Source organism: Mustelus asterias, chromosome 13, assembly GCF_964213995.1.
Source record: "Mustelus asterias chromosome 13, sMusAst1.hap1.1, whole genome shotgun sequence".
NCBI lineage: Eukaryota > Metazoa > Chordata > Chondrichthyes > Carcharhiniformes > Triakidae > Mustelus > Mustelus asterias.
In genome coordinates this window covers 108,355,026-108,381,781 of record NC_135813.1, presented here as the reverse complement: position 1 = coordinate 108,381,781, position 26,756 = coordinate 108,355,026, and the positions used below count along the sequence as shown (strand labels likewise).

Here is a 26,756-nt window from a genome sequence, read left to right as displayed (position 1 = left end):
TAGATAGGGTGAATGGTGGGAAGCTTTTTCCCAGGTCGGTGGTGACGTTCACGAGGGGTCATAGGTTCAAGGTGAGGGAGGGGAGGTTTAACACGGATATCAGAAGGACGTATTTTACACAGAAGGTGGTGGAGGCGGACACACTGGGAACGTTTAAGACTTATCTAGATAGCCACATGAACGGAGTGGGAATGGAGGGATACAAAAGAATGGTCTAGTTTGGACCAGGGAGCGGCGTGGGCTTGGAGGGCCGAAGGGCCTGTTCCTGTGCTGTATTGTTCTTTGTTCTTACCACATCTCTATTCTAAAATTCACATCCTTGTTTTCAAATCCCTCCATGATGTAACCTCCTTCAGCTCTGTAACCATCTGTTCCTCCAATTCTGCCATCTTGATCATCCCTGATTTCAAATTGCTCCATCATGAGCAGCCACATTTTCAGTTGCCAATTCCTAAACTCTGGAATTCCCTCCATAAAACTATTTAACTTCCTCTTGCATCCTTTAGAATGCTCCTTCACTGTCGCTGGGTCAAAATCCTGGAGCTCACTCCCTAAAAGCACTGTGAGTGTAACTACACCATGTGGACTGCAGCAGTTCAAGGGGATAGCACACCACCATGTTCTTAAGGACAATTAGGGATGGCCCAGCCAGATCCTAAAAAGGAATTGGAAAAAAATGCTCCTATAATCTACCTCTTTGACCAAGCTTTTGGTCATCTGCCCTAGTGTCTCCTTATGTGACTTAGTGTCAAATTTTGTTCAGTGGGGCATTTTACTACATAAAGACATCTTATAAATTTAAGGTGTTACTTTTTTGGAACAGTTCAAATGCATTGATTTAATAAAGATGCTTCTCAAAGATTTTGAGTTTGTAAACTGTACAACATACAAAGAATCAAAATAACAATTAAATGATGATAGCTAACATTCAGAGTAGCTTTATCAAAAAAGCAAGAGTAATAATTACAGATTAAGGGCAGGGTTCTCTGATCTCGTCGGTGCCCGCCCCACTGCAAGTGAGAACAAAGAATTTGGTGTACCAACCAAAACTCCATTCACTTTCAGCAGCACCGGAGAATCCCAGCCACGAGCACCAAAGGTGGTTTTCGGCAAGAGTTTACGTTCTCAGACAAGTTTAAGATAAATTATTTGTCATACTTGTGGTAAACCACTGTTAGCTTATTGCCGGTGTGTGTGACATGCCTGGACACGTCCCTGCCCAGGACTCCTCCCCCCCCCCGGTCCAGGTATAAAGGTGACTGCTCCCCCCCACCCCCCCACGGTCCAGGTATAAAGGTGACTGCTCCCCACCCCCTGCCTCAGTCTCTGGACCAGTTCATCAGCATGGGTGTGCTCCAAGTCTTTTGCTAATAAAAGCCTATTTGTTCTTGCATACAAACTAGTCTTTGCTTGATTGACGGTGCATCAATTTTATTAGCAAAGGTTTTGGGATGGAGCAGATACTAAAACCCGATAAACTAGAACTGGACGCTCAAGCTGGAGGAGCCTCCAACAGCTTCGATCACTGGCTGCGCTGTTTCGAAACTTTCCTCACCTCCTCCTCCGTCGTCCGGACTGAAACCGACAAGCTACACGTGCTCCACGCCCGGGTAAGCGATCAAGTCTTCTCGATGATTAGAGACACTGAAACTTACAAGGATGCGATCGAACTTTTAAAAGGCCAGTACAACAAACAGTCTAATGAAATCTATGCCAGACATCTTCTGGCTACTCGCAGACAACAGCCAGGAGAATCGGGCGATCAATTCCTGCGTGCGTTGCGAGCACTTGGCAGGGCCTGCAACTGCAAGGCCGTAACAGCCGCCCAAAACACTGAGGACTTAATCAGAGATGCCTATGTCACGGGTATCAGGTCAAACTATATCCGACGACGACTGCTGGAACAGGGTGGGCTTGACCTACAAAAGATTGTGGCACTTGCCGACTCGTTAGAGGTGGTTTTCCGTAATCTCGAGGCCTACACCCCCGACCACGGGGGCGCATCTTGGACACCGCGGCCGCCGCCACCTCTGTATTCGGGAGGCCGCAGGCCTACGCCACGCCACATTCCACCAATGACCCGACCGCTGCGGCAGTCTCCAGAGGCCCGAAGTGCTACTTCTGCGGCCTGGGGAAGCACCCCCGACAACGCTGCCCTGCGAAGGATGCGATCTGCTCCGGATGTGGAAAGAAGGGCTATTACGTGAAGGTATGCAGAGCGAAATCGACCACCAAGCCCAGGAGCGCCGCGTGCGACCCGCGGGGGCCGCCATCTTGGACACCAGGAGCCGCGTGTGAGCTGTGCGGGCCGCCATCTTGGACGCCACCAGCCACGTGCGGGCCACCATCTTGGACGCCATCAGCCACGTGTGGGCTGCCATCTTGGACGCCATCAGCCACGTGCGACTACCCGCAAAATCCAACGGTGGCTTCGATTACACTGGACCAGTCCATGATGGACATCGAGGTAAACGGTCGCATTATGAACTGTTTATTTGACTGTGGGAGTACGGAGAGCTTTATTCACCCTAACACAGTGAGTCGCTACGCCCTTTCAGTACTGCCAGTGAAGCAAACGATCTCCATGGCTTCAAAGTCCCACTCGGTGGATGTCCTCAGGTACTGCGTGGCGACCCTGACTGTACGGGGCACAGTGTACAAATATTTCAGGCTCCTCGTGCTGCCACACCTCTGCGCTGCAGTACTCCTGGGGCTAGATTTCCTGAGTCACCTTAAGAGCATCACCATGGAGTAAAATGGGCCTTTTCCCCCGCTTTCCGTTTGCAATCAGCAGTTCTTAGATCGCCCACCGCACACCACCTGCAGCCTCTCGACCCTTAGAGTCGCCCCTCCTTCACTGTTTGAAAATCTCACCCCCGATTGCAAGCCCATCGCCACCAAGAGCAGACGGTACAGTGCTGGAGACAGAGCTTTTATCAGGTCCGAAGTGCAACAGCTCCTCGGGGAGGGGATCATTGAGGCCAAGTAGTAGTTGTTAAAACTGGGGAGAAACAGTCAGACCATTAACTGATACACGCAGCTGGATGCGTACCCCCTTCCCCGCATATCTGACATGGTTAATCAGATTGTGCAATATCAGGTGTTAGAACATAGATAGAACATAGAACAGTACAGCACAGAACAGGCCCTTCGGCCCACGATGTTGTGCCGAGCTTTGTCTGAAACCCAGATCAAGCTATTTCCTCCCTATCATCCCGAAGTACTCCATGTGCCTATCCAATAGCTCCTTAAATGTTCCTAAAGTTTCTGACTCCACTATCCCTGCAGGCTGTCCATTCCACACCCCAACCACTCTCTGAGTAAAAAACCTACCTCGGACATCCTTCCTATATCTCTCACCATGAACCCTATGGTTATGCCCCCTAGTTACCGCTCCATTCATCCGAGGAAATAGTCTTTGAACGTTCACTCTATCTATCCCCCTCATCATCTTATAAACCTCTATCAAGTCTCCTCTCAACCTCCTCCGCTCCAAAGAGAAAAGCCCAAGTTCCCTCAACCTTTCCTCATAAGACCTACCCTCCAAACCAGGCAGCATCCTGGTAAATCTCCTTTGCACTCTTTCCAGTGTCTCCACATCCTTCTTGTAGTGAGGTGACCAGAACTGCACACAATATTCCAAATGTGGTCTCACCAAGGTCCTGTACAGTTGCAGCATAACCCCACGGCTCTTAAACTCAAACCCCCTGTTAATGAACGCCAACACACTATAGGCCTTCTTCACGGCTCTATCCACCATCGACTTCTCCACCATCGACTTAAAATCTGCATACCACCAGCTCCCTATCCGCCCGGAGGACCACCAATATACTGCCTTCGAGGCGGATGGCCGCCTCTATCACTTCCTTAGAGTCCCCTTTGGCGTCACCAACGGGGTCTCGGTTTTCCAGCATGAGATGGACTGAATGGTAGACCAGAACGGGCTGCGGGCCACCTTCCCGCACCTGGAAGACGTCACCATCTGCGGCCATGATCAGCAGGACCACGACGCCAACCTCCACAAATTCCTCCACAATGCCACACTCCTAAATCTGACCTACAATAAGGAGAAGTGCATATTCCGCACACACCGCCTCGCCATCCTTGGTTGTGTTGTGGAAAACGGGGTCATCGGTCCCGATCCCGACCGCACGCGTCCCCTCCTGAAACTCTCCCTCCCCACCAGCCTAAAAGCACTGAGGAGATGCCTGGGCTTCTTCTCGTATTACGCTCAGTGGGTCCCCAATTATGCGGATAAAGCCAGTCCGCTTATCAAATCCACCTCTTTTTCCCTGACAGCAGAGGCCTGCCTGGCCTTCGACCGCATCAAAGCGGACATCACGAAGGTCACGATGCATCCCATTCCAGGTGGAGAGCGATGTGTCTGACTTCACCCTACCCGCCACCGTTAACCAGGCGGGCAGACCCGTGGCCTTCTTCTCACGAACCCTCCAAGGCCCTAAAATTCAACACTCCTCTGTCGAAAAGGAGGCCCAAGCCATAGTGGAAGCTGTACGGCACTGGCACCACTACTTAGCTGGTAAACGATTCACCCTACTCACGGACCAACGGTCAGTTGCATTCATGTTTAATAACACACAGCGGGGCAAGATCAAAAATGATAAAATATTGAGGTGGAGAATCGAGCTTTCCACCTACAATTACGACATCTTATACCGGCCCGGGAAGCTCAATGAGCCCCCAGACACCCTGTCCCGGGGAATATGTGCCAGCGCACAAATAGACCAATTGCAGACTCTCCACAACGACCTCTGCCACCCGGGGGTCACCAGGTTTTTTCACTTCATTAAAGCCCGTAACCTGCCCTACTCCATTGAGGAAGTCAGGTCTATAACCAGACACTGCCAGATCTGCGCAGAGTGGAAGTTGCACTTCTATCGGCCAGACAGAGCACATCTCATAAAAGCCACCCGCCCTTTCGAATGCCTAAGCGTCGACTTCAAGGGCCCCCTCCCCTCTTCTGACCGCAACATATACTTCCTCAACGTCATTGACGAATATTCACGTTTCCCCTTCGCTATTCCCTGCCCGGATATGACCTCGGCAACGGTCGTCAGGGCCCTGCACAGCCTCTTCACCCTGTTCGGTTTCCCTAGCTATATCCATAGCGACCGGGGATCCTCCTTTATGAGTGATGAGCTGCGACAGTACCTGCTCTCCAAAGGCATAGCCTTGAGTAGGACCACCAGTTACAACCCCAGGGGGAACGGACAGGTAGAGAGGGAGAACGCGACAGTCTGGAAGGCCGTTTTACTAGCTCTGAGATCTAAAGGTCATCCAGTCACCCGCTGGCAAGAGGTCCTCCCTGATGCACTACACTCGATTAGATCACTCCTTTGCACAGCTACCAATGCTATCCCTCATGAAAGAATGTTTGTTTTCCCCAGAAAGTCCTCCTCGGGGACCTCACTACCGTCGTGGCTGACGTCCCCAGGCCCTGTCCTGCTCCGGAAGGACGTGAAGACCCATAAGTCGGACCCCCTGGTCGAAAGGGTCCAACTCCTCCACGCCAACCCCCAATACGCCTATGTGGCGTACCTCGACGGGCAGGAGGACACGGTCTCTATTCGAGACCTGGCACCCGCAGGTGCCCCAGGGACCACTATGACCCACAACCCCACACCCCCAACCCCCGTATACAGCACGCCTGAGCCTCAGGAGCCGCCACCACGCACCCGACAATCGGAAGGGACTACAGACGATTCGAGCGACTACGGCCTGGCACCTGAACCAACACCGCGGCCACCAGAACCGACACCACAACCGGCACTACGGTGGTCACAGCGGCAGATCAAGCCCCCAGAGAGACTAAATTTGTAATTCTGTAAATATCGTTCCACCCACCTCACCCCCGCCGGACCCTTTTTTAAAAACAGGGGGTGAATGTGGTAAACCACTGTTAGCTTATTGCCTGTGTGTGTGTGTGTGTGTGTGTGTGACATGCCTGGACACGTCCCTGCCAGCCCTGCCCGGGACTCCTCCCCCCCCTGGTCCAGGTATAAAGGTGACTGCTTCCCACCCCCTGCCTCAGTCTCTGGACCAGTTCATCGGCATGGGTGTGCTCCAAGTCTTTTGCTAATAAAAGCCTACTTGTTCTTGCATACAAACTAGTCTTTGCTTGATTGATGGTGCATCAATACTAAATGCCAAATTTCAAGTAGCATTAAATATGAGGCATCCATATCTCTGGTAGTGGGCAGGATAACAAGAAAAAGAAGAGCAGCTTACATTTATACAGCAACATTCATGTTCTTAGTAAGTATTAATGTTTCACAATCAATGGAGTTCTCTCTTAAAGGAGTTTAATCACTGTTAAGTCAACAACATTGCCTGAAACTCAAGTAAAAGTTGAAATTATTCCGAGTCAGAATGAATGGGCAGTGTCAGGGTGGCACTGCACAAGAGGCATTGCCCCCGACCATCCATGGGGCTTCAGTGGTTTCTATTCCCACCAGCGAGGCCATCACGTCTGGTTTCCATTGATGGGAACCATACGTGATCCTCGCCGGTGAGAACCTTGACTGGTGAACAGATATAGGCAAGTGAGCCCGGACGATAGCGTCCAGGACTCATTAATAATATTTAATTTAAGTAATGAAGGGCACAAAGCTGATTTCGCCAGCAAAACAGGACTAGTAAGATCGCGAGAGGCAAAAAAGCAGGCACAACTTCGATTTTTCACCTCTTTCTCAATCTTACTGGCTTGCTACACCGATCAACCAGCGGGACAAGCAGGTAAGATTGCCCCCTTAGTCTTTAATCCAGTGCCAACTTAATCCCCAATTTTCATCCCATCATTGAGAAGCTGACATTTAACCTCCTACACAATTAAGTTTAAATGGTTTAAATAAGCACTGACTCAATATCAAGCACATTAAATAAAAATGAGGCCTTCTCCCATGCTTTCCCTCTCCCAAGAGCTTGTAGTTTCAAATGATCCTTGTCAACACAGCATTTATCAAGTAGTATTTGAATATTCAACTGACTAGAAAGCCTATAGCAAACATTCTTACAATTAAACCATCTAAATTAATTTAAGGACAAAGGAGAAGTTTAAGTTATCTAAACATGTATATATAGTACTTGTGGCATCAAAGGAGATCAATTCAGAACTTCCTCCCTCTGGATTCAAGCCTAGTAGTGTGGAAAGACACTCTGCGACCTCTTCCTCAGCCATGCATTCACCTAAAACAAGACAAAACAAAGGAGAGCAGGATTTTATAGAATGCTCGAAAGAAACACAAGAAGCACCTCCAGATCAACAACCAGTTCATAAAACACATTGTTTTTCTTATCATTTTAATTATTTTGGTAAGTTTTCAAATGGAATTTTTATCTTTGTATTTTCAACACATTTGATAATTATATAGAAGAGATGGGACTCCGTGGCACTTATAATGCTTTTAATAATTAAAGTAATTGATAAATGTTGAATTACTAAACCATTCCCACTAATTGCTTTCACAATTAGTGAGTTGGATTCTTATTTTTAAAAATCTATTGAGTATTGTGAACGACCTTTGCATTTCTTTGACCATAACTGACTGACTTTGCGAACCAGCTACTATAGTAACTATTCATTGAATTTCATTAGTTTTGAGCTGGAACACTGCATAAGACCCTCATCTTTTTGTTCTTATTATTGCACTTTCCAACAACTCTACAGGCAACTTAACAACAAAGTAGAAATAAAAGTAAATGCCAAGTTGGGAAAGGCAGCCATGCAGTGAATCTTTGTACCATTTCACACTGAACCCAGGTGACCTACCTAACCGTTGATATCTCTGCTGCTGGAGAGTGCTCAGCTTTTACCATTGACATTGTTGCCTTTGTACAAGGCACGAACTGTACTTAAATGTGTGTGCATCCAAATCCACACATTTCTGAAAAGGTTTGTAACTGTTCACTTATTTTATACATCTGAATTCTTTTCTCTCCTCCTTTGTACGCTCTTCCCCTCTAACCGCTTTTCACATGTTTGCGACCATTTTATACATCTGAAACAATGATGAATTTATACTTTTGTCTTTTGTGAACAGAGGAACCTGGTTAATAGAAAGTAGTTTTTGTTTTTTGTGTGTGATGTGTGCCTGTCTACTTTCTAACTTTCTATTCTCCCTGCACAAAATCAAAAATATCAACTGTGACTGTACACGCATAGCTCCATCTAATGGATTACCATAGAAATTTCACATGCATCATTGTTAACAAATCAGCCTAAATTTTCATGCAAGACTATAAGAGAAAACCTCCTGCATTTCAGCTGGTGGGATTTAAGTTTAATTCGTAAATCTGGAATTGAAAATCAATCTTTTGACCATTACAACTGTAATAGACTGAGGGCGACTTGACGTGGCTTGAATGAACAAAAGCTTTATTGCCAAACAATAAGAATAATATATACAATAAGGTCAGACTAAGTTGCAATACAACTGCTCGACTCGACTTCCTGGCTCCAACTGTGAGTCCCTCCTCGACCCATGGTACGCGCCGTGGTGCCAATTGGCTCAGCTTCCCACTATAACAATCCATAGGGTCCGGACCAATCACGTGGCCCTCGGGAAACGCCCCCCTCCCTAAAATGGTCGTGCCACAACACTCCTTCCCCCTATCGGGCAGCACGGTGGCACAGTGGTTAGCACTGCTGCCTCACAGCGCCAGGGACCAAGGTTCAATTCTTGGCTTGGGTCACTGTCTGTGTGGAGTTTACACATTCTCCCCGTAACTTCATTGCAGTGTTAATGTAAGCCTACTTGTGACTAATAATTAAAACTCTAAAATTCGAAATACACCTGTGGAGGAGCAAACAACAGGATTAGTAAGGCACACAATAGGCTTCAATTAAGAAGGGTAACAGGAAAAAAAAACCACTGGAGAACTCAACGGTTTAATTGGCCCAGAGACTTCTGGAGTCTGGTGGAACACCTCGGTTTGGTGGTAGGCTCTTTTAAATTTAAGGAGTCAGAGGGGACAGACGAAAAAGACAGTCTCATTAATCCAGAATCTAGTAACCCTTCGGCAGCTTCTGGCTCCTCAGTCACCACAACCATCAATTGCTACGGTCCCACATTCTCCACTGAAATCCCAGTAACCAGCCCTGGCATCCTCGAACTATCTGCAGGGGCCGCCTGTTGATCCCGTGTCCATTGCTGCTCTCCTTGATGGTCTACATGTTTCCTGAGCCGACAGCCTTGTATTTCCACGATGTAGGAGACCAGTCCTGTTTTCTCTCCACAATTTTACCAGCCACCCATGACAGGTCTGCTGCAAAATCTTTAACCATGACACCATCCTCCACTTTAAACACGTTTTTCCTTCCTGAATCATGATTTTCCTTCTGAGAGGCTTGCCTAGCCGCCACCCTCCCTGTCAAATTTGGGAATATCCTGTCCAATCGTGTTCTTAAATGGCATATGAATTCAGTAACTCAGCTGGCATGATCCCTGTGGTCACATTTGGGGTGGTGTTATCTAATAGAAAACTGGCTTGATGTAAAGGAAGGGACCTGCTCACCTGTTCTTTTATTGATGACTTAAATGTTTGTACTGCTCGCTCTGTCAGCCTATTTGATGCTCGGTGGTAAGATGCCAACCTCACATGGCAAATGCCATTAGACTTGAGAAATTTTGGGAATTCTTCCACCATAAGTGATATCCCTTTTGCAACACAGCCACTTCTGGAATGCCATGAATAGTAATGATCTTCTTTAACTTGTCAATGATTGCCATGGACTTCAGCAACTGCATATATAACCACTTGGAGTGTGTGTCTACTAATAATAGTAATTTATGACCCATAAATGGCCCAGCAAAATCAACATCTAGCCTTGCCCATGGTTGGTTAAGCCACTCCTTTGGATGCAAATTCACCGGTGGTGGTAAAGTCTGTTGAGCTTTGCAAATAGGACATTGACGAACCATCTCTTCTATTTCTTTGTCAATGCCCGGCCACTGCACATAACTCCTTGCTAGGCCTTCATGACCTGGATGAAAGTTGTGCAGTTCTTGTAACAGGAGTTGTCTCCCCTGAGGTGGGACCAAAACTCTAGCCCTTGCACAGTAACACCCCGTATTCACAGGTTATTTCTATCCTTTTACTTTGGTAGGGTTTCAGCAACTCTGACTTCTCATACCCTTGCATGACCATCCTTTTTATTTTTGATAATACAGGGTCTTTTTTGATGCTGGGTGGTATGTCCACAGCTTTGTGTTTAGCTGAGACTTGCACGGTCTTGACCAGTGCCAGTATAATCTTTTGAGGGACCGGTGGTGATGCTACTGTACATCCCTCCTGCCGATTGGCTCAGCATCCTGCCATCATGAGGCCCTCGGGAAATGCTCCCCTGTATAAAGGGCCACGCTACTGCAACAACTACTAATTGTTGTATAAATCCACCTGGTTCACTAATGTCCCTTAGAGAAGGAAATCTCCCATCATTACCTAGTTGGAATCTACATGTGACTTAAGACCTACAGCAATGTGATTGACTCTTAACCTCTCAATCAGGGGTGGGCAACAAATGCTCACCTTATAGAATCCCTACAGTACAGAAGGCGGCCATAAGGCAAAGGAGAATCCAAAGAGCTTCTACAAATACGTAAAGGGCAAAAGAGTAACAAAGGAGAGAGTAGGGCTTCTTAAGGATCAACAAGGTCATCTATGTGCGGATCCACAAGAGATGGGTGAGATCCTAAATGAATATTTCTCATCAGTATTTACTGTTGAGAAAAGCATGGATGTTAGGGAACTTGGGGAAATAAATAGTGATGTCTTGAGGAGTGTATATATTACAGAGAAGGAGGTGCTGGAAGTCTTAAAGCGCATCAAGGTAGATAAATCCCCGGGACCTGATGAAGTGTATCCCAGGACGTTGTGGGAGGCTAGGGAGGAAATTGTGGGTCCCCTAGCCAAGATATTTGAATCATCGATAGTCACAGGTGAGGTGCCTGAAGATTGGAGAGTGGCAAATGTTGTGCCTTTGTTTAAAAAGGGCTGCAGGGAAAAGCCTGGGAACTACAGGCCAGTGAGCCTCACATCTGTGGTGGGTAAATTGTTGGAAGGTATTTTGAGAGACAGAATCTACAGGCATTTAGAGACGCAAGGACTGATTAGGGACAGTCAGCATGGCTTTGTGAGTGGAAAATCATATCTCAAAATTGAATGGAGTTTTTTGAAGGGGTAACCAAGAAGGTAGATGAGGGCAGTGCAGTTGATGTTGTCTACATGGACTTTAGCTAGGCCTTTGACAAGGTACCGCATGGTAGGTTGTTGCATAAAGTTAAATCTCACGGGATCCAGGGTGAGGTATCTAATTGGATACAAAATTGGCTTCTTGACAGAAGCCAGAGGGTGGTTGTGGAGAGTTGTTTTTCAAACTGGAGGCCTGTGACCAGCGGTGTGCCTCAGGGATCAGTGCTGGGCCCACTGTTATTTGTCATTTATATTAATAGAGAACCATAGAACATTACAGCACAGAAACATGCCTTTTGGCCCTTCTTGGCTGTGCCGAACCATTTTTCTGCCTAGTCCCGCTGACCTGCACCTGGACCATATCCCTCCACACCCCTCTCATCCATGTACCTGTCCAAGTTTTTCGTAAATGTTAAAAGTGAGCCCGCATTCACCACTTCATCTGGCAGCTCATTCCACACTCCCACCTAATATTCCCTTTAAACTTTTCCCCCATCACCCTTAACCCATGTCCTCTAGTTTTTTTCTCCCCTAGCCTCAGTGGAAAAAGCCTGCTTGCATTCACTCTATCTATACCCATCATAATTTTATACACCTCTATCAAATCTCACCTCATTCTTCTACACTCCAGGGAATAAAGTCCTAACCTATTCAACCTTTCTCTGTAACTCAGTTTCTCAAGTCCCGGCAACATCCTTGTAAACCTTCTCTGCACTCTTTCAAACTTATTAATATCCTTCCTGTAATTAGGTGACCAAAACTGCACACAATACTCTAAATTTGGCCCCACCAATGTCTTATACAACCTCACCATAACATTCCAACTCTTGTACTCAATACTTTGATTTATAAAGGCCAATGTACCAAAAGCACTCTTTACGACCCGATCTACCTGTGACACCACTTTTAGGGAATTATGTATCTGTATTCCCAGATCCCTCTGTTCTACTGCACTCTTCAGTGTCCTACCATTTACCTTGTATGTTCTCCCTTGGTTTGTCCTTCCAAAGTGCAATACCTCACACTTGTCTGCATTAAACTCCATCTGCCATTTTTCAGCCCATTTTTCTAGCTGGTCCAAATCCCTCTGCAAGCTTTGAAAACCTTCCTCACTGTCCACTACACCTCCAATCTTTGTATCATCAGCAAATTTGCTGATCCAATTTACCATATTATCATCCAGATCATTGATATAGATGACAAACAACAATGGACCCAGCACTGATCCCTGTGGCACACCACTAGTCACAGGCCTCCACTCAGAGAAGCAATCCTCCACTACCACTCTCTGGCTTCTTCCATTGAGCCAATGTCTAATCCAATTTACTACCCCTCCATGTATACCTAGCAACTGAACCTTCCTAACTAACCTCCCATGCGGGACCTTGTCAAAGGCCTTACTGAAGTCCATGTAGACAACATCCACTGCCTTCCCTTCATCCACTTTACTGGTAACCTCCTCGAAAAACTCTAATATGATTTTAATAATAAAATGTTAATAATAAAACTCTAATAATGATTTGGATGAGAATATAGGGGGCATGGTTAGTAAGTTTGCAGATGACACCAAGATTGGTGGCATAGTGGACAGTGAGGAAAGTTATCTCCAATTGCAACGGGATCTTGATTAATTGGGCCAGTGGGCTGATGAATGGCAGATGGAGTTTAATTTAGACAAATGCGAGGTGATGCATTTTGGTAGATTGAACCAGGGCAGGACTTACTCAGTTAATGGTAGGGCATTGGGGAGAGTTACAGAACAAAGAGATCTAGGGGTACATGTTCATAGCTCCTTGAAAGTGGAGTCACAGGTGGACAGAGTGGTGAAGAAGGCATTCGGCATACTTGGTTTCATCAGTTAGAACATTGAATACAGGAGTTGGGACGTCTTGTTGAAGTTGTACAAGACATTGGTAAGGCCACACTTGGAATACTGTGTGCAATTCTGGTCACCCTATTATAGAAGGGATATTATTAAACTAGAAAGATTTACGAGGATGCTACCGGGACTTGGTGGATTGAGTTATAAGGAGAGGCTGAATAGACTGGGACTTTTCTCTCCGGAGCGTAGGAGGCTGAGGGGTGACCTTATAGAGGTCTATAAAATAATGAGAGGCATAGACAAGGTAGATAGTCAATATCTTTTCCCAAAGGTAGGGGAGTCTAAAACTAGAGGGCATAGGTTTAAGGTGTGAGGGGAGAGATGCAAAAGTGTCCAGAGGGACAATTATTTCATACAGAGGGTGGTGAGTGTCTGGAACAAGCTGCCAGAGGCGGGTACAATTTTATCTTTTAAAAAACATTTAGATAGTTACATGGGTACGATGGGTATAGAGGGATATGGGCCAAATGCGGGCAATTGGGATTAGCTTAGGGGTTTAAAAAAAAAGGGTGGCATGGACAAGTTGGGCCGAAGGGCCTGTTTCCATGTTGTAAACCTCTATGACTCTATTCGGCCCATCGAGTCTGCACTGACCACAATCCCACCCAGGCCCTAACCCCGTAACCCCACATATTTACCTAGCTAGTCCCCTGACTCTAAGGGGCAATTTAGCATGGCCAATCAACCTAACCCACACATCTTTGGACTGTAGGAGGAAACCGGAGCACCCGGAGGAAACCCACGCAGACACGGGGAGAATGTGCAAACTCCACACAGACAGTGACCCGAGGCTGGAATTGAACCCAGGTCCCTGGCGCTGTGAGGCAGCAGTGCTAACCACTGTACCACCCCAGTGACACCCACATTAAAAAAAGAGTGGTACTGTGCCCACCTTGTTTTCAGTGACTCTACTCAGGAATAGAGTACAGTGTAGAATTAAAAACAAAAATGATGGCACTCCTGATGGTTCCATTAATAAGTGCACAGTTCAGTACTCAATTATACAAATGAGAAAGAAAGGTGTGTATTAAATAGCACATCCTGATGTCACTTTGTAAAATCTCAAAGCACTTCACATGTAATTAATTTATTTGAAGAACACTGCAGTTGTGATTTTTAAATGTGTACAAAATATAACAAACAGTTAGGTTAGATAATAGGAAGAATGTATGTTCACAGAGAGTCATCGTCCAGAATAGAATACCAAAGCATTCATCGTCTAGGGAATCGGTTGATAACGCATGTATCTGCACCATGTCCAGTTCGGGCTTTATAGACCAGATGGTCATTTTCTATCTTTCCTTTGTATATAATGGGAGCAACCGTTATAAACATGCAAAATCTCAAACAGTAATGAGATGAATGTTAATCTAGATTTTAGTTCTATTTCTTCAAGGAGGAACATTAGCTAGGAGGCCAAAAGGTTATTCTTCTCTTTTCTCAAAGGATCATGGGATCATTGATGCCAGTCTCAACTTCAGGAACAGGCAGATGGTCTCTTTTGAAGGATACAACCTCCGTCGCTCTTTTGGAGCGACGAAGGTTGAGGGGAGACCTGATAGAAGTCTACAAGATTATGAGAGGCATGGACAGAATGGATAGTCAGAAGCTTTTTCCCAGGGTGGAAGAGTCAATTACTAGGGGGCATAGGTTTAAGGTGCGAGGGGCAAGTTTTAAAAGAGATGTACGAGGCAGATTTTTTACACAGAGTGGTGGGTGCCTGGAACGCGTTGCCGGGGGAGGTAGTGACTTTTAAGGGGTGTCTTGACAAGTACATGAATGAGATGGGAATAGAGGGATATGGTCCCCGGAAGCGTAGGGGGTTTTAGTTAAGTCGAGCAGCATGGTCGGTGCAGGCTTGGAGAGCCAAAGGACCTGTTCCTATGCTGTAATTTTCTTTGTTCTTTGATAACACTTCCAACAACATTGCACCCCTCAGTGAAGGTCACTCCAAATTATGTGCCCAGGTCATAGAGTGAGGCTTGATCCCAAAGCTTTCTGACAAAATCAAGAGTGCTACCACTGAGCCAAACTGATGCACAAATTAAGGTTTCTTTTTGGAACAAAAGCAAATTACTGCGGATGCTGGGATCTGAAACAAAAACAGAAAATGCTGGAAAATCTCAGCAGGTCTGACAATATCTGTGGAGAGAGAATAGAGCTAACATTTTGAGTCTAAATAACTCTCTGACAGCTCTGATGAAGGATCATCCAGGCTTGAAATGTTGGTTCTGTTCTCTCTTGACAGATGTTGTCAGACCTGATGAGATTTTCCAGCATTTCTTATTTTTGTTCCTTTTTAGAAATTCAGCTGTCCAGAATCAGTTAATCTCAGTTGGGATGGTAATGCTGCAAATAGCTTAGTATCTTTGGAGGAGGGAAAGTGTAAAAAATTAGCAGGAGAACCTGCTCCTATTCGATATCTAGCAACTCTTCTGGAATTATCCAAAGAACATCTGGTGAGAAAATGATTTCTCTCATGCTTCAGGACAGGAGAAGACTCAAAGCTGGGTTCAATGACATCCTCACAATATCTACAGAAATTTGACACACCATCCTAACTTGAAAATCTATCGCTGTTCCTTTACTGTCGCTGGGTCAAAATCTTGGAACTCTCTCCCTAACTAACACCAGATACACTAAAGCGGTTCAAAGCGACAGCTCACCTTCTCAAGAGCAATTGGGATATGTAGAGATGGGCAATAAATGCAAGCTTTTCCAGCAATGCTCACATCCCACAAAAGAATTAAACAAAAAGCCTTGCATGGATGTTGAAAAAGGCAGAATTAAATTCAGCATTCAAGAAGTTCCAGAGTGGAATACTGTACTCACTTATTAGATTCACCTGCAAACAATGTCTACTTGGATGAGATACCATAAGGCTCCCACAAATTTAAATGTATCTTAGCTTAAGTCTTTAGAAACAATGAGAAAATTAGAAATAAAAACATGGGGGGAAGAATGTCATTACCGTGTGGTTTTACATGAATCACAGAATCCTACAGTGCAGAAGAGGCCCTTCAGCCCATCAAATCTACACTGATGCACCTAATCCCACTTGCCAGCATTTGGCCCATAGCACATGGTGCCTTAGTACTCAGTTTATATAAGAAATAGATTTATTGCTGTGTACTCGCTCATTTCTTCTCTACACTTGTATTAATATATTCATTTCTAAATAACAGAGAAATAAAGAGTTGCATTTGTATAGCACCTTTCATGATCACATCTCTAACGTTTTACAGCCAGTAAATACTTGTGAAATGTAGCTATTGTAACGTGGCAGCCAATTTGCATGAAGTAAGTTCCCAAAACAGCATGTGGTAATGTCCAATGTTTTACATTTTAATGATCTGTTTTACACACATTACATTTACACTTCGGCATTTGACTCACCTCCATTTTGCAATAGTTGCAGTAATTTTCCTAAGTTAATTGCTTTTTCTCCATTCTCATTGTCATAGCCAAGAACATCAAATGTATGCTGCAGCTCAGAAGCAGTTATGCCAAAAGCCGGTCGATAGTTTATATACAGTTTAATGAATTCGCCGAGATCAATGTGTGTCACATATTTTCCGGTATCCACATATTGACTGAACTTCACCTCATTCAGTATGTCTTCGATCTGGAGATGAAAGCATTCAAAATTACCAAATGATACAATCAATTTAATGGAAACTTACTCCCAATGCATTTGTTCCTTTTCTCAATATTGCAATGCAGGCCTTAGTCTGGTAGTCAAGATCTGCTCCAGCCATCAGTGGGGTCAGGACCTTGGCTTCAAAGCCACTGTCTTGCATTAATAAAGCGTCCAGGGTGAAGAATAAATTTATCAGTTTATTACCTAAGTAGGCTGAAAGCCCTTTATCACTTCTTCACCCTGATTTCTAACTTTGTTCTACCTTCTACACCTCAAGACTTTTATCTTGCTTTACCTTTTCCTGCATTCTCAATTTCTAACTGTTCTCTACCTTCCCTTATGTCTCAAACTTTAACCATCTTTTTTCATCTGCTGTATTCTCTGTAAGCCTGTTCTAGCTTTTCCCCCCACGCTAAACTATGCTTTCCCCCCCTCAGCCTCAAGCATCAGGGATGTCTCATGGTCACATCTACTTTTCTCCCATCCTTTAATACTGCTTGACCTGAGAAATTCATTTAGTCTTAACTCTACCTGCATAACATCATGTAAGATAGATTCATGTATATTGTGTTTATGCAGTGGAGACTGAGCCACAACAGGCACTGTTTAACATCAAGTCAACCACCACAGCGCATACCATCATCTCTCAAAATGGAAGGCTGCCTTCAATGCCATATTTATTAAGGAATTGTACACCAGCCCCTATTAGCAAAAGTGAGCTACTTTTGCAGACGTGATCATATACAATGTACCTCTTTCTCGGTAGGGTAGAATCCCAGTGCTCTCATCACAAATGGAATTTCCTGTATTGGAATATGAGTTGACACCCCCCTGGTTTCCATTGAACTGACATGTTGAAAACGCAGCTGCGAATAGTAGAAATAGTTCTCCATCTCCTTTATAGGGCATCAAAACAAAATATTAATTGATTGGAACCAAAAGAAAGTCTGACTGGAAACCAATATAGTATATGTAATTGCATTTTCTTCATACTTTTTGATCTAAATTGAATTGCAGGTGGCATCCCAATGCTGAGTAAGAGTTTGCTATATTTCTCACTTGGGTGAGCCTATGAACAAAACATGTTGAAGTGGCAGAGATGGAAATTATGTTAATATGGCACAAATACAGTAATCTATGGCAACATCTATTCAATGGCCGGACTGTGCACATTACTGTGGCTCAACAAACTGGGAGCACTAAATATAGCTGTCCATTATGTTTATTCAGGTGGACATAAAATAACTAATAACAGTAGTTTGAAAAAAAATGGAATTTTCTTTTAGTGTTCTGGTTAACGTTTACCCTCAAACTTTTATCACCAAAAAAAGATACAGATCAACTGGGTATTTACCTGACTGCTGTTCGCATACTGGCTGCTCCCTATATAAAACATACCTCAATAAAAGTGATTATATCTCGGGATGCACTGAAGATATGAAATATGTTTTATATATATATATGCAAGGTATTTTCTTAGCTTTGTAGCCAGGAGAGACTTTTGGTTTAAATTATGTTTATCATAATTTAATATTATAAACATAATTTATCATATTTTGCACAAAGAAAAAAGTTGCAGTCATTTAGACAATAGGAGATTATCTCAATGAGTTGCCTTGAATAGAATAGTTCCGACATCAAAAACATTATCCTCATCAGATTGAGTTAAACAGATAGATCTTTAACACACACAGATTTTCTAGCATGCTATAGTAACTGATGTATCGAAAGAACAGTCTGTGGGACAGCAGACCTTGGACAAATCCACTGCTAGCATTAGCTGGCTTTATTGCAGCAGTACTAGTCAACTTTGATACAGGAAGGAAGTCAGAGGTCAATCTGCCAACGTCCTGCCCAGAAAAGACAGAAATACATATTCCGAGTTCAGCTACGGAAGGCTGGTAGGAATAACAGGAAGATGACAAATACCCCCATGTTAAAGATAAAACAGGTCAGAAATCAGTGTGCTTCACCTGAGTGCTGAGCAGTTCTACTTCTCAAAAGCTTGGAGAAACACTCACTATTGCACATAGAAAATGACGGCACTGAGTATATGTTGGTGCTGTGGTCCTGGGTCATAAGATTACTAGATTTTAGGGAGTTAAGGTACTCTCTGGATCTGCTTATGGAAGAAACCAGTGAAACTGAATCCATAAAAATATTTAGCATAGCCCCAAATTTGCAGTGGCACCTTTTAGAAATGTTTAGGCTCAGCAAGGCCGAAACCAAATCATTTCTCAGTGTATCAAATGTGAACTGCATTTTTCAAGGCAGTCTGCCACAAAAACCCAACGTTCAGAAGAAATTTGAACACCAGGAGTTATTTTGCTGAGTTCAATTAAATTTATTTTGAGGAGTTGGTGGAGTGAAGGTGTAGGTGTGGATAAACATAGCGACTGTGACAGAATTTACGACTCATTAATTCTCAGAGAGATTGTTTAGATACAACAAACCTCTCTTATCGGTTCCAAGTCATGAAACACTGAGATAGCTGTCTTTTATGTTAATATACAGATACCTGCAAACTTTTACTCTACATCAATAGAATAATTCTTGCTCAAAGAATCAGCCTTTTGGAAGTACCCTGTAAGTTCAAAATTCAGATGGTGAAACATGTCAGTACTGTACAAGAGCAAAGTCCAATACTGTGGACGCTGCAAATCTGGAATAAAAAACAGAAAAAGATGGAAATACTCAGCAGGTCTGGTAAAATCTGTGGAGAGAGTAACAGAGCTAATAGGTAAAATCTAATGGTTCCAGCTGGAGAGCCAGTGACAACCCTACCATGGCCATTTTAGGACCCCTCACTGACCTGATTTAATGCCAATTAGGCTTGGTGATGAGTTCTTTGGTATCTTCAGGGTGGATGTCCCACATCCAAGAGCAATTGGCCAGAGGCCAGCGGCTCTCCAGTACCTGAAACACCACCAGGTGCAGTGACCACTGACAGTATTTCATTAGACCCAGGCTGTAGATCCATCACTGGAGCCCTGAAGAAAGGGTAGATGAAGCAAAATCACTGGGGCCAGTCAGGGAGAACACAGGAGTAGGAGGAGACCATGTGGCCTGTTGTGCCTGCTCCACTATTCAATAGGATCATGGCCACTATTGTGCTTCAACTTCACTTTTCTGCCCACTCTGCATATCCCTTAATTCCCTGAGAGATTAAATCCCAACCATGAACATATTCCCAATGAGGGTGGGAGGGGGTTTCAATTTATAGGTCATACAGGAGTCTGGTCAGCCTTTACCACTAGTAGTCTCTCCATTGGGCACAGGCTGCACAAATCGGTCGGACAACCCTAACAGCCAACAAGCAATTTTTATTTCACATGGCATGATCCCCACCTGCCACAGGTTGAATACAAGCCCTTAAGTGGCCACTTAAGGGCCTCAATTGGTCTCTGGGCAAGAAGGTAATTCTTCAACCATCCTAGGCCCTGGACTTAATCAGTGTGAAGGCAAAATGGTTCTCCACCCAGCACCTTCCTGCCCAAATGTATAGCCCCCAGACTTCCCAGCCCCTCTCTGGGGAACCATTAAATTCCACCCAATGTTTCAGGTCAGTGAGCCTTCATAAAATGGGGAGTGCTTCGCAATGTAACAATTTTTCAGCAAGACAGGGAGAGAGGGGGGATAGAACAAAGAGGAAAGTCAATGATAGTGTGGAAGGCAAGAGAGATTAAATGACAAAAGGGATGAATATGGAAGACAAAAAGAGATGATAATAGGACAAGAAAAGATGGAAATTTTGAAATTGTGCCCTGTACCCCAAGTCTAAGACTGGGATTTTCTGGCCCTGTCACAGTGGGACCCACTGCAGGAGAGTCACTGGCCCAGCCAAAGTCCATTGACTTTTGGCAGGACCAGACAAACTCGGCGACAGGCAAGACCAGAAAATCCTGCCCTAGGTCATTAATATAGATTTTAAAAAGCAGTGATCTTAACACCTGGGAAACTCAACTATATACCTTCCTTATGTCATACCTTTCCTACTTTATTTCAGATCTTAAGCTCTGCTCTAAGGACGTGTGATAAATGCGAAGTGATGCATTTTGGTAGAGCTAATGTAGGGGGGAGCTATACGATAAATGGCAGAACCATAAAGAGTGTAGATACGCAGAGGGACCTGGGTGTGCAAGTCCACAGATCCTTGAAGGTGACGTCACAGGTAGAGAAGGTGATGAAGAAGGCATATGGCACGCTTGCCTTTATAGGACAGGGCATAGAGTATAAAAGTTGGGGTCTGATGTTGCAGATGTATAGAACGTTGGTTCGGCCGCATTTGGAATACTGCGTCCAGTTCTGGTCGCCACACTATCAGAAGGACGTGGAGGCTTTAGAGAGAGTGCAGAGAAGGTTTACCAGGATGTTGCCTGGTATGGAAGGGCTTAGTTATGAGGAGAGATTGGGTAAACTGGGGTTGTTCTCACTGGAAAGACGGAGGATGAGGGGAGACCTAATAGAGGTGTATAAAATTATGAAAGGCATAGATAGGGTGAACGGTGGGAAGCTTTTTCACAGGTCGGTGGTGACGTTCACGAGGGGTCATAGGTTCAAGGTGAGCGGGGGGAGGTTTAACACGGATATCAGAAGGACATATTTTACACAGAGGGTGGTGGGGGCCTGGAATGCGCTGCCGGGCAAGGTGGTGGAGGCGGACACACTGGGAACGTTTAAGACTTATCTAGAATACCACATGAACGAGTGGGAATGGAGGGATACAAAAGAATGGTCTAGTTTGGACCAGGGAGCGGCACGGGCTTGGAGGGCCGAAGGGCCTGTTCCTGTGCTGTATTGTTCTTTGTTGGTGATGATTCTGTTATTCCCATTTAAAGCTCCTCAAATCCCATGATTTGGTTCTTTACTTGTCCCATTACATATGGAGATTTGTAAAGATGAGTAACACAATTTTTTCTTTATAGGTTACAATTACAGCATTTGTAAATTATTTCATGATTAGAGTATGAAAGAAATGTAAAATTATTTTAATTATCAGTATTCGAAACAATGAAAATGACAAGAACATTAAGTGTAAATTCTCCATTACAATAGCTAAATTTAGAAAAATCCAGAAATATCATGACCTGAAATAATTCTCCATCTCGTCCACCTTCCAATAAACCATAAAATGGGATCAAATCTTCTCCTCCAAGTGTAGTTACTGCCTCATGAGCCCTTTAATATCAGAAATTAACAGTTATTCCTTGTGCATGAGATGCAAAAGCCCAGTCTGCAGGTACAACAGGTGATCAAGAAGGCAAATGGGATGTTGGCCTATATCGCGAGGGGGATAGAATATAAAAGCAGAGATGTCTTGATGCACCTGTACAGGGCATTGGTGAGGCCGCAGCTGGAATACTGTGTGCAGTATTGGTCCCCTTATATGAGGAAGGATATATTGGCATTGGAGGGAGTGCAGAGAAGGTTCACCAGGTTGATACCGGAGATGAGGGGTTTGGATTATGAGGAGAGGCTGAGGAGATTGGGTTTGTACTCGTTGGAGTTTAGAAGGATGAGGGGGGATCTTATGGAGACTTGTAAGATAATGCGGGGGCTGGATAGGGTGGAGGCGGAGAGATTCTTTCCACTTAGTAAGGAAGTTAAAACTAGAGGACACAGCCTCAAAATAAAGGGGGGTCGGTTTAAGACAGAGTTGAGGAGGAACTTCTTCTCCCAGAGGGTGGTCAATCTCTGGAATTCTCTGCCCACTGAGGTGGTGGAGGCTACCTCGCTGAATATGTTTAAAGCGCGGATGGATGGATTCCTGATCGGTAAGGGAATTAAGGGTTAGGGGGATCAGGCGGGTAAGTGGTACTGATCCACGTCAGATCAGCCATGATCTTATTGAATGGCGGGGCAGGCTCGAGGGGCTAGATGGCCTACTCCTGCTCCTATTTCTTATGTTCTTATGTTCTTACTGTACATTTACCATTGTAATAAGACATTATGAAACAGTAGCATTGAACATTTAATTGCAGTAATGGTCGTTAGTGGTCTCAAAAATAAATCCTGGTAGTTTTTGCTCCACTTAGATGTAAAAAAACTTTATGATGTATTACTGAGTCCTGCAGAACAGGAAGGTCTCAGATTAATGTGGCTGTGTGGAGGTTAGCAATCTTAAAGGAGGTCAATAAGGGTGTTACTGCTTCCCATATTTGTGCGCAATCAGGTGTGAAAGTAAACCCTAACTGTTGTATTAGCTGATGTTATTACGATCCCCAGAGACTGGTAACATTTAGAAAGGTATTTGAATTTTCAGTGACTGACTGATAGGATCACATAAAGAAGATTTGAAGTTTTAAGACTTTCACGATAACAAACAAATAAAAAGCAACAGGATCCAAACATTATTGAGTAGGCAATTTTGACTCTAAACCAGTGGTTCCCAACCTTTTCAGTATCACAGCACACTTCAATGAGACAAACAATTCCACAACGTACCCACTTTTTTTCAGCAGAGTCAATTGCTCATAAACATTGCATTTGCTCCGAGATGTGACAGATGCTGTCCCATTTAGCATTTGGGCCCAGTGTGAATAGCAGTACTGGTGGCCACTGGACTGATGCTTGGGGGTTTGCCAGCGGTTGTACCAGCACCTGCTGGGTGTGCCAGATCACCTTGTGGTGCTTTCTTTGTTGCCTGGAGATTGCAAGTTGGTTGCCTGTGCTGCCAACCCGGCTGCTGCCACCGGTACAGCGTTCACTGCTATCATTGCCGGTGCTGGGCTTGACTGAATCGTAGTTAACAACACCCATGCTGGCCTACTGCTGGGCAATCCTCCCGTTCTGCATTGCCTCCTGCACACATTTGATCACTTTGTTAGTCCAGGGGCACATGTCGTACCACCTTTTTTTAATGTCACCTATATCCCTGGTGCACTTGGACACAGCATTGGTCTTGGCCAGTATTGAGAGCCAGATCTTATTTTTAGCCCCGGGGGCAGTTTGGTATCCCTTCTGCCAAAGAGCTGTTCCTGATGCAGTGTCACTTCCCAGATCAGAATTTCCATCCCATCTCATTGAAGTTGAGTTTGACGGCAGGCTTCCTCCTGAGCCAAGTGTTGCAGATGATCACTGGTGATGTGCAACCTCTGCCCAGGAGGGAAGGGGGGGTTGGTGGGGGGACTCTTTTGTATATTAAAAAAATACAAGCACACATAGGAAGCAGCCTCTCTGACAAAATGGGAGTTTAAGATGGCAACTAAGTTGCAAGTTGTGCTCCAAAGGGACGTCGCATCTGTGGTGTGTTTGAAGTATATGAATTTGCGGCGTCACAACTTTGTTGCATCGCAGGAGGAGATGTGACAAAATTTAGGGAGGGAGGAGGTGATGAAATTGAGCAAAGTTTCTCAAACCTGGCCCTTGACTTGAGAGAAACATACACACAAAAATAAACATTTCTACTTACAGATTTATGCAATGCAAACCTGCCCACTCATGTATCGCAGTGTGTTTCTGACCTGTGAATGATGTGTCATTTTTAATTAGAGACAGAAATATATCTCCTGAATCATGAACATTCTGCGCCAAACATTGGCCAGACTATCAATTACCAGAAAGTGTAACTGCAGTGTGTCCAAATACATTATGCCAGGAACCTCCTGCCGGCACACCTCTCATCCTTTCCTGGTCCCATTTTGCCAGCTGCGGCCAGCAATTGATTGTTTGTGTGAGATTGAAACGTGAAGAGATTCCTCTTAATTCTTTAAGGGTTTGTATAATTGCAGACACGCGAAAAATAACTTTGCCAAAAAAAAATCATCCTGAAACTTTATAAACACAATTATCAGGCTAATCCCCTCTGATCATTTTGCCTCTTACTGCCTATTTACCACATGAATACTTTCTATTAAAGAAGCCATCGCAATCACATAAGAGAAAAACTTACCGGTGATCATTTGCGAAGTTACTTAGACTTAGAACTTAGAACAGTACAGCACAGAACAGGACCTTCGGCCCACGATGTTGTGCCGAGCTTTATCTGAAACCAAGATCAAGCTATCCCACTCCCTATCATCCTGGTGTGCTCCATGTGCCTATCCAATAACCGCTTAAATGTTCCTAAAGTGTCTGACTCCACTATCACTGCAGGCAGTCCATTCCACACCCCAACCACTCTCTGCGTAAAGAACCTACCTCTGATATCCTTCCTATATCTCCCACCATGAACCCTATAGTTATGCCCCCTTGTAATAGCTCCATCCACCCGAGGAAATAGTCTTTGAACGTTCACTCTATCTATCCCCTTCATCATTTTATAAACCTCTATTAAGTCTCCCCTCAGCCTCCTCCATTCCAGAGAGAACAGCCCTAGCTCCCTCAACCTTTCCTCATAAGACCTACCCTCCAAACCAGGCAGCATCCTGGTAAATCTCCTCTGCACTCTTTCCAGCGCTTCCACATCCTTCTTATAGTGAGGTGACCAGAACTGCACACAATACTCCAAATGTGGTCTCACCAAGGTCCTGTACAGTTGCAGCATAACCCCACGGCTCTTAAACTCCAACCCCCTGTTAATAAAAGCTAACACACTATAGGCCTTCTTCACAGCTCTATCCACTTGAGTGGCAACCTTTAGAGATCTGTGGATATGGACCCCAAGATCTCTCTGTTCCTCCACAGTCTTCAGAACCCTACCTTTGACCCTGTAATCCACATTTAAATTTGTCCTACCAAAATGAATCACCTCACATTTATCAGGGTTAAACTCCATTTGCCATTTTTCAGCCCAGCTTTGCATCCTATCTATGTCTCTTTGTAGCCTACAACAGCCCTCCACCTCATCCACTACTCCACCAATCTTGGTGTCATCAGCAAATTTACTGATCCACCCTTCAGCCCCCTCCTCTAAGTCATTAATAAAAATCACAAAGAGCAGAGGACCAAGCACTGATCCCTGTGGCACTCCGCTAGCAACCTGCCTCCAGTCCGAAAATTTTCCATCCACCACCACCCTCTGTCTTCGATCAGATAGCCAGTTACCTATCCAATCGGCCAACTTTCCCTCTATCCCACACCTCCTTACTTTCATCATAAGCCGACCATGGGGGACCTTATCAAACGCCTTACTAAAATCCATGTATATGACATCAACTGCCCTACCTTCATCAACACACTTAGTTACCTCCTCAAAAAATTCAATCAAATTTGTGAGGCACGACTTGCCCTTCACGAATCCGTGCTGACTATCCCGGATTAATCCGCATCTTTCTAAATGGTCGTAAATCCCATCCCTAAGGACCTTTTCCATCAATTTACCAACCACCGAAGTAAGACTAACCGGTCTATAATTACCAGGGTCATTTCTATTCCCTTTCTTAAACAGAGGAACAACATTCGCCACTCTCCAGTCCTCTGGCACCATCCCTGTGGACAGTGAGGACCCAAAGATCAAAGCCAAAGGCTCTGCACTTTCATCCCTTGCCTCCCAAAGAATCCTAGGATATATACAATTTATAAGAAGTCATTAAGCTGTGACTTTCCTACTTACAGAACAGGCAATGAATATAAACAACAAAGCTACAGTTAAATATTAGTTTAAATTGAATTATTTCACTACTTGCCAACAGTTAGCAATTTATCCTCACCATTAACATCTGAGTCAGCGATTGCTGACAAAAATCCTTTCAGCAATGCTGTTATTGGTATGGAAACTGGTTCCAGTCCCTGTCAGCATGAATTCACAGGAGAACCAGAGCCCCTAACTGAATTCACAGCCCCTAGAATCACTATGGAGGAAAAATTGATGCTGAAGAGACAAAGGAAAGAGGGAATGGATGACAATGAATTTAAAGAAAAGGAGGAAAAGGAATGGATAATATTAAGGGGAACCATGGGAATCAGGAAAAGGTAGGAGGCTGTGAAAAGGAAAATGAACGGTAATAAAAGAGATGGAGAAAAAGGGATTTGGGAGAGAGGCTTTGGTATGTGAGGGGAAAGCGAGAGCTACCATTAACTGGGGTGAAGGAAAAGCAAAGCCATTTGGAACTTAAGTGGGGGAAGGGCGAAGAAAGAATGTCA

General features: G+C 44.6%; 1 protein-coding gene across 1 annotated transcript in view; it reads right to left on the bottom strand.

Moving 5' to 3' along the window:
* Positions 1-838: 838 nt before the first annotated feature.
* The window catches only part of cfap251 (cilia and flagella associated protein 251), an 81,416-nt gene continuing 55,498 nt past the window's right edge, over positions 839-26,756 (bottom strand). Inside the window, 5 exon segments of the mRNA XM_078227536.1 lie at positions 839-876; positions 7,105-7,206; positions 16,490-16,718; positions 17,486-17,629; positions 21,821-21,911. Coding sequence (XP_078083662.1) covers positions 839-876; positions 7,105-7,206; positions 16,490-16,718; positions 17,486-17,629; positions 21,821-21,911 — 604 coding nt within the window.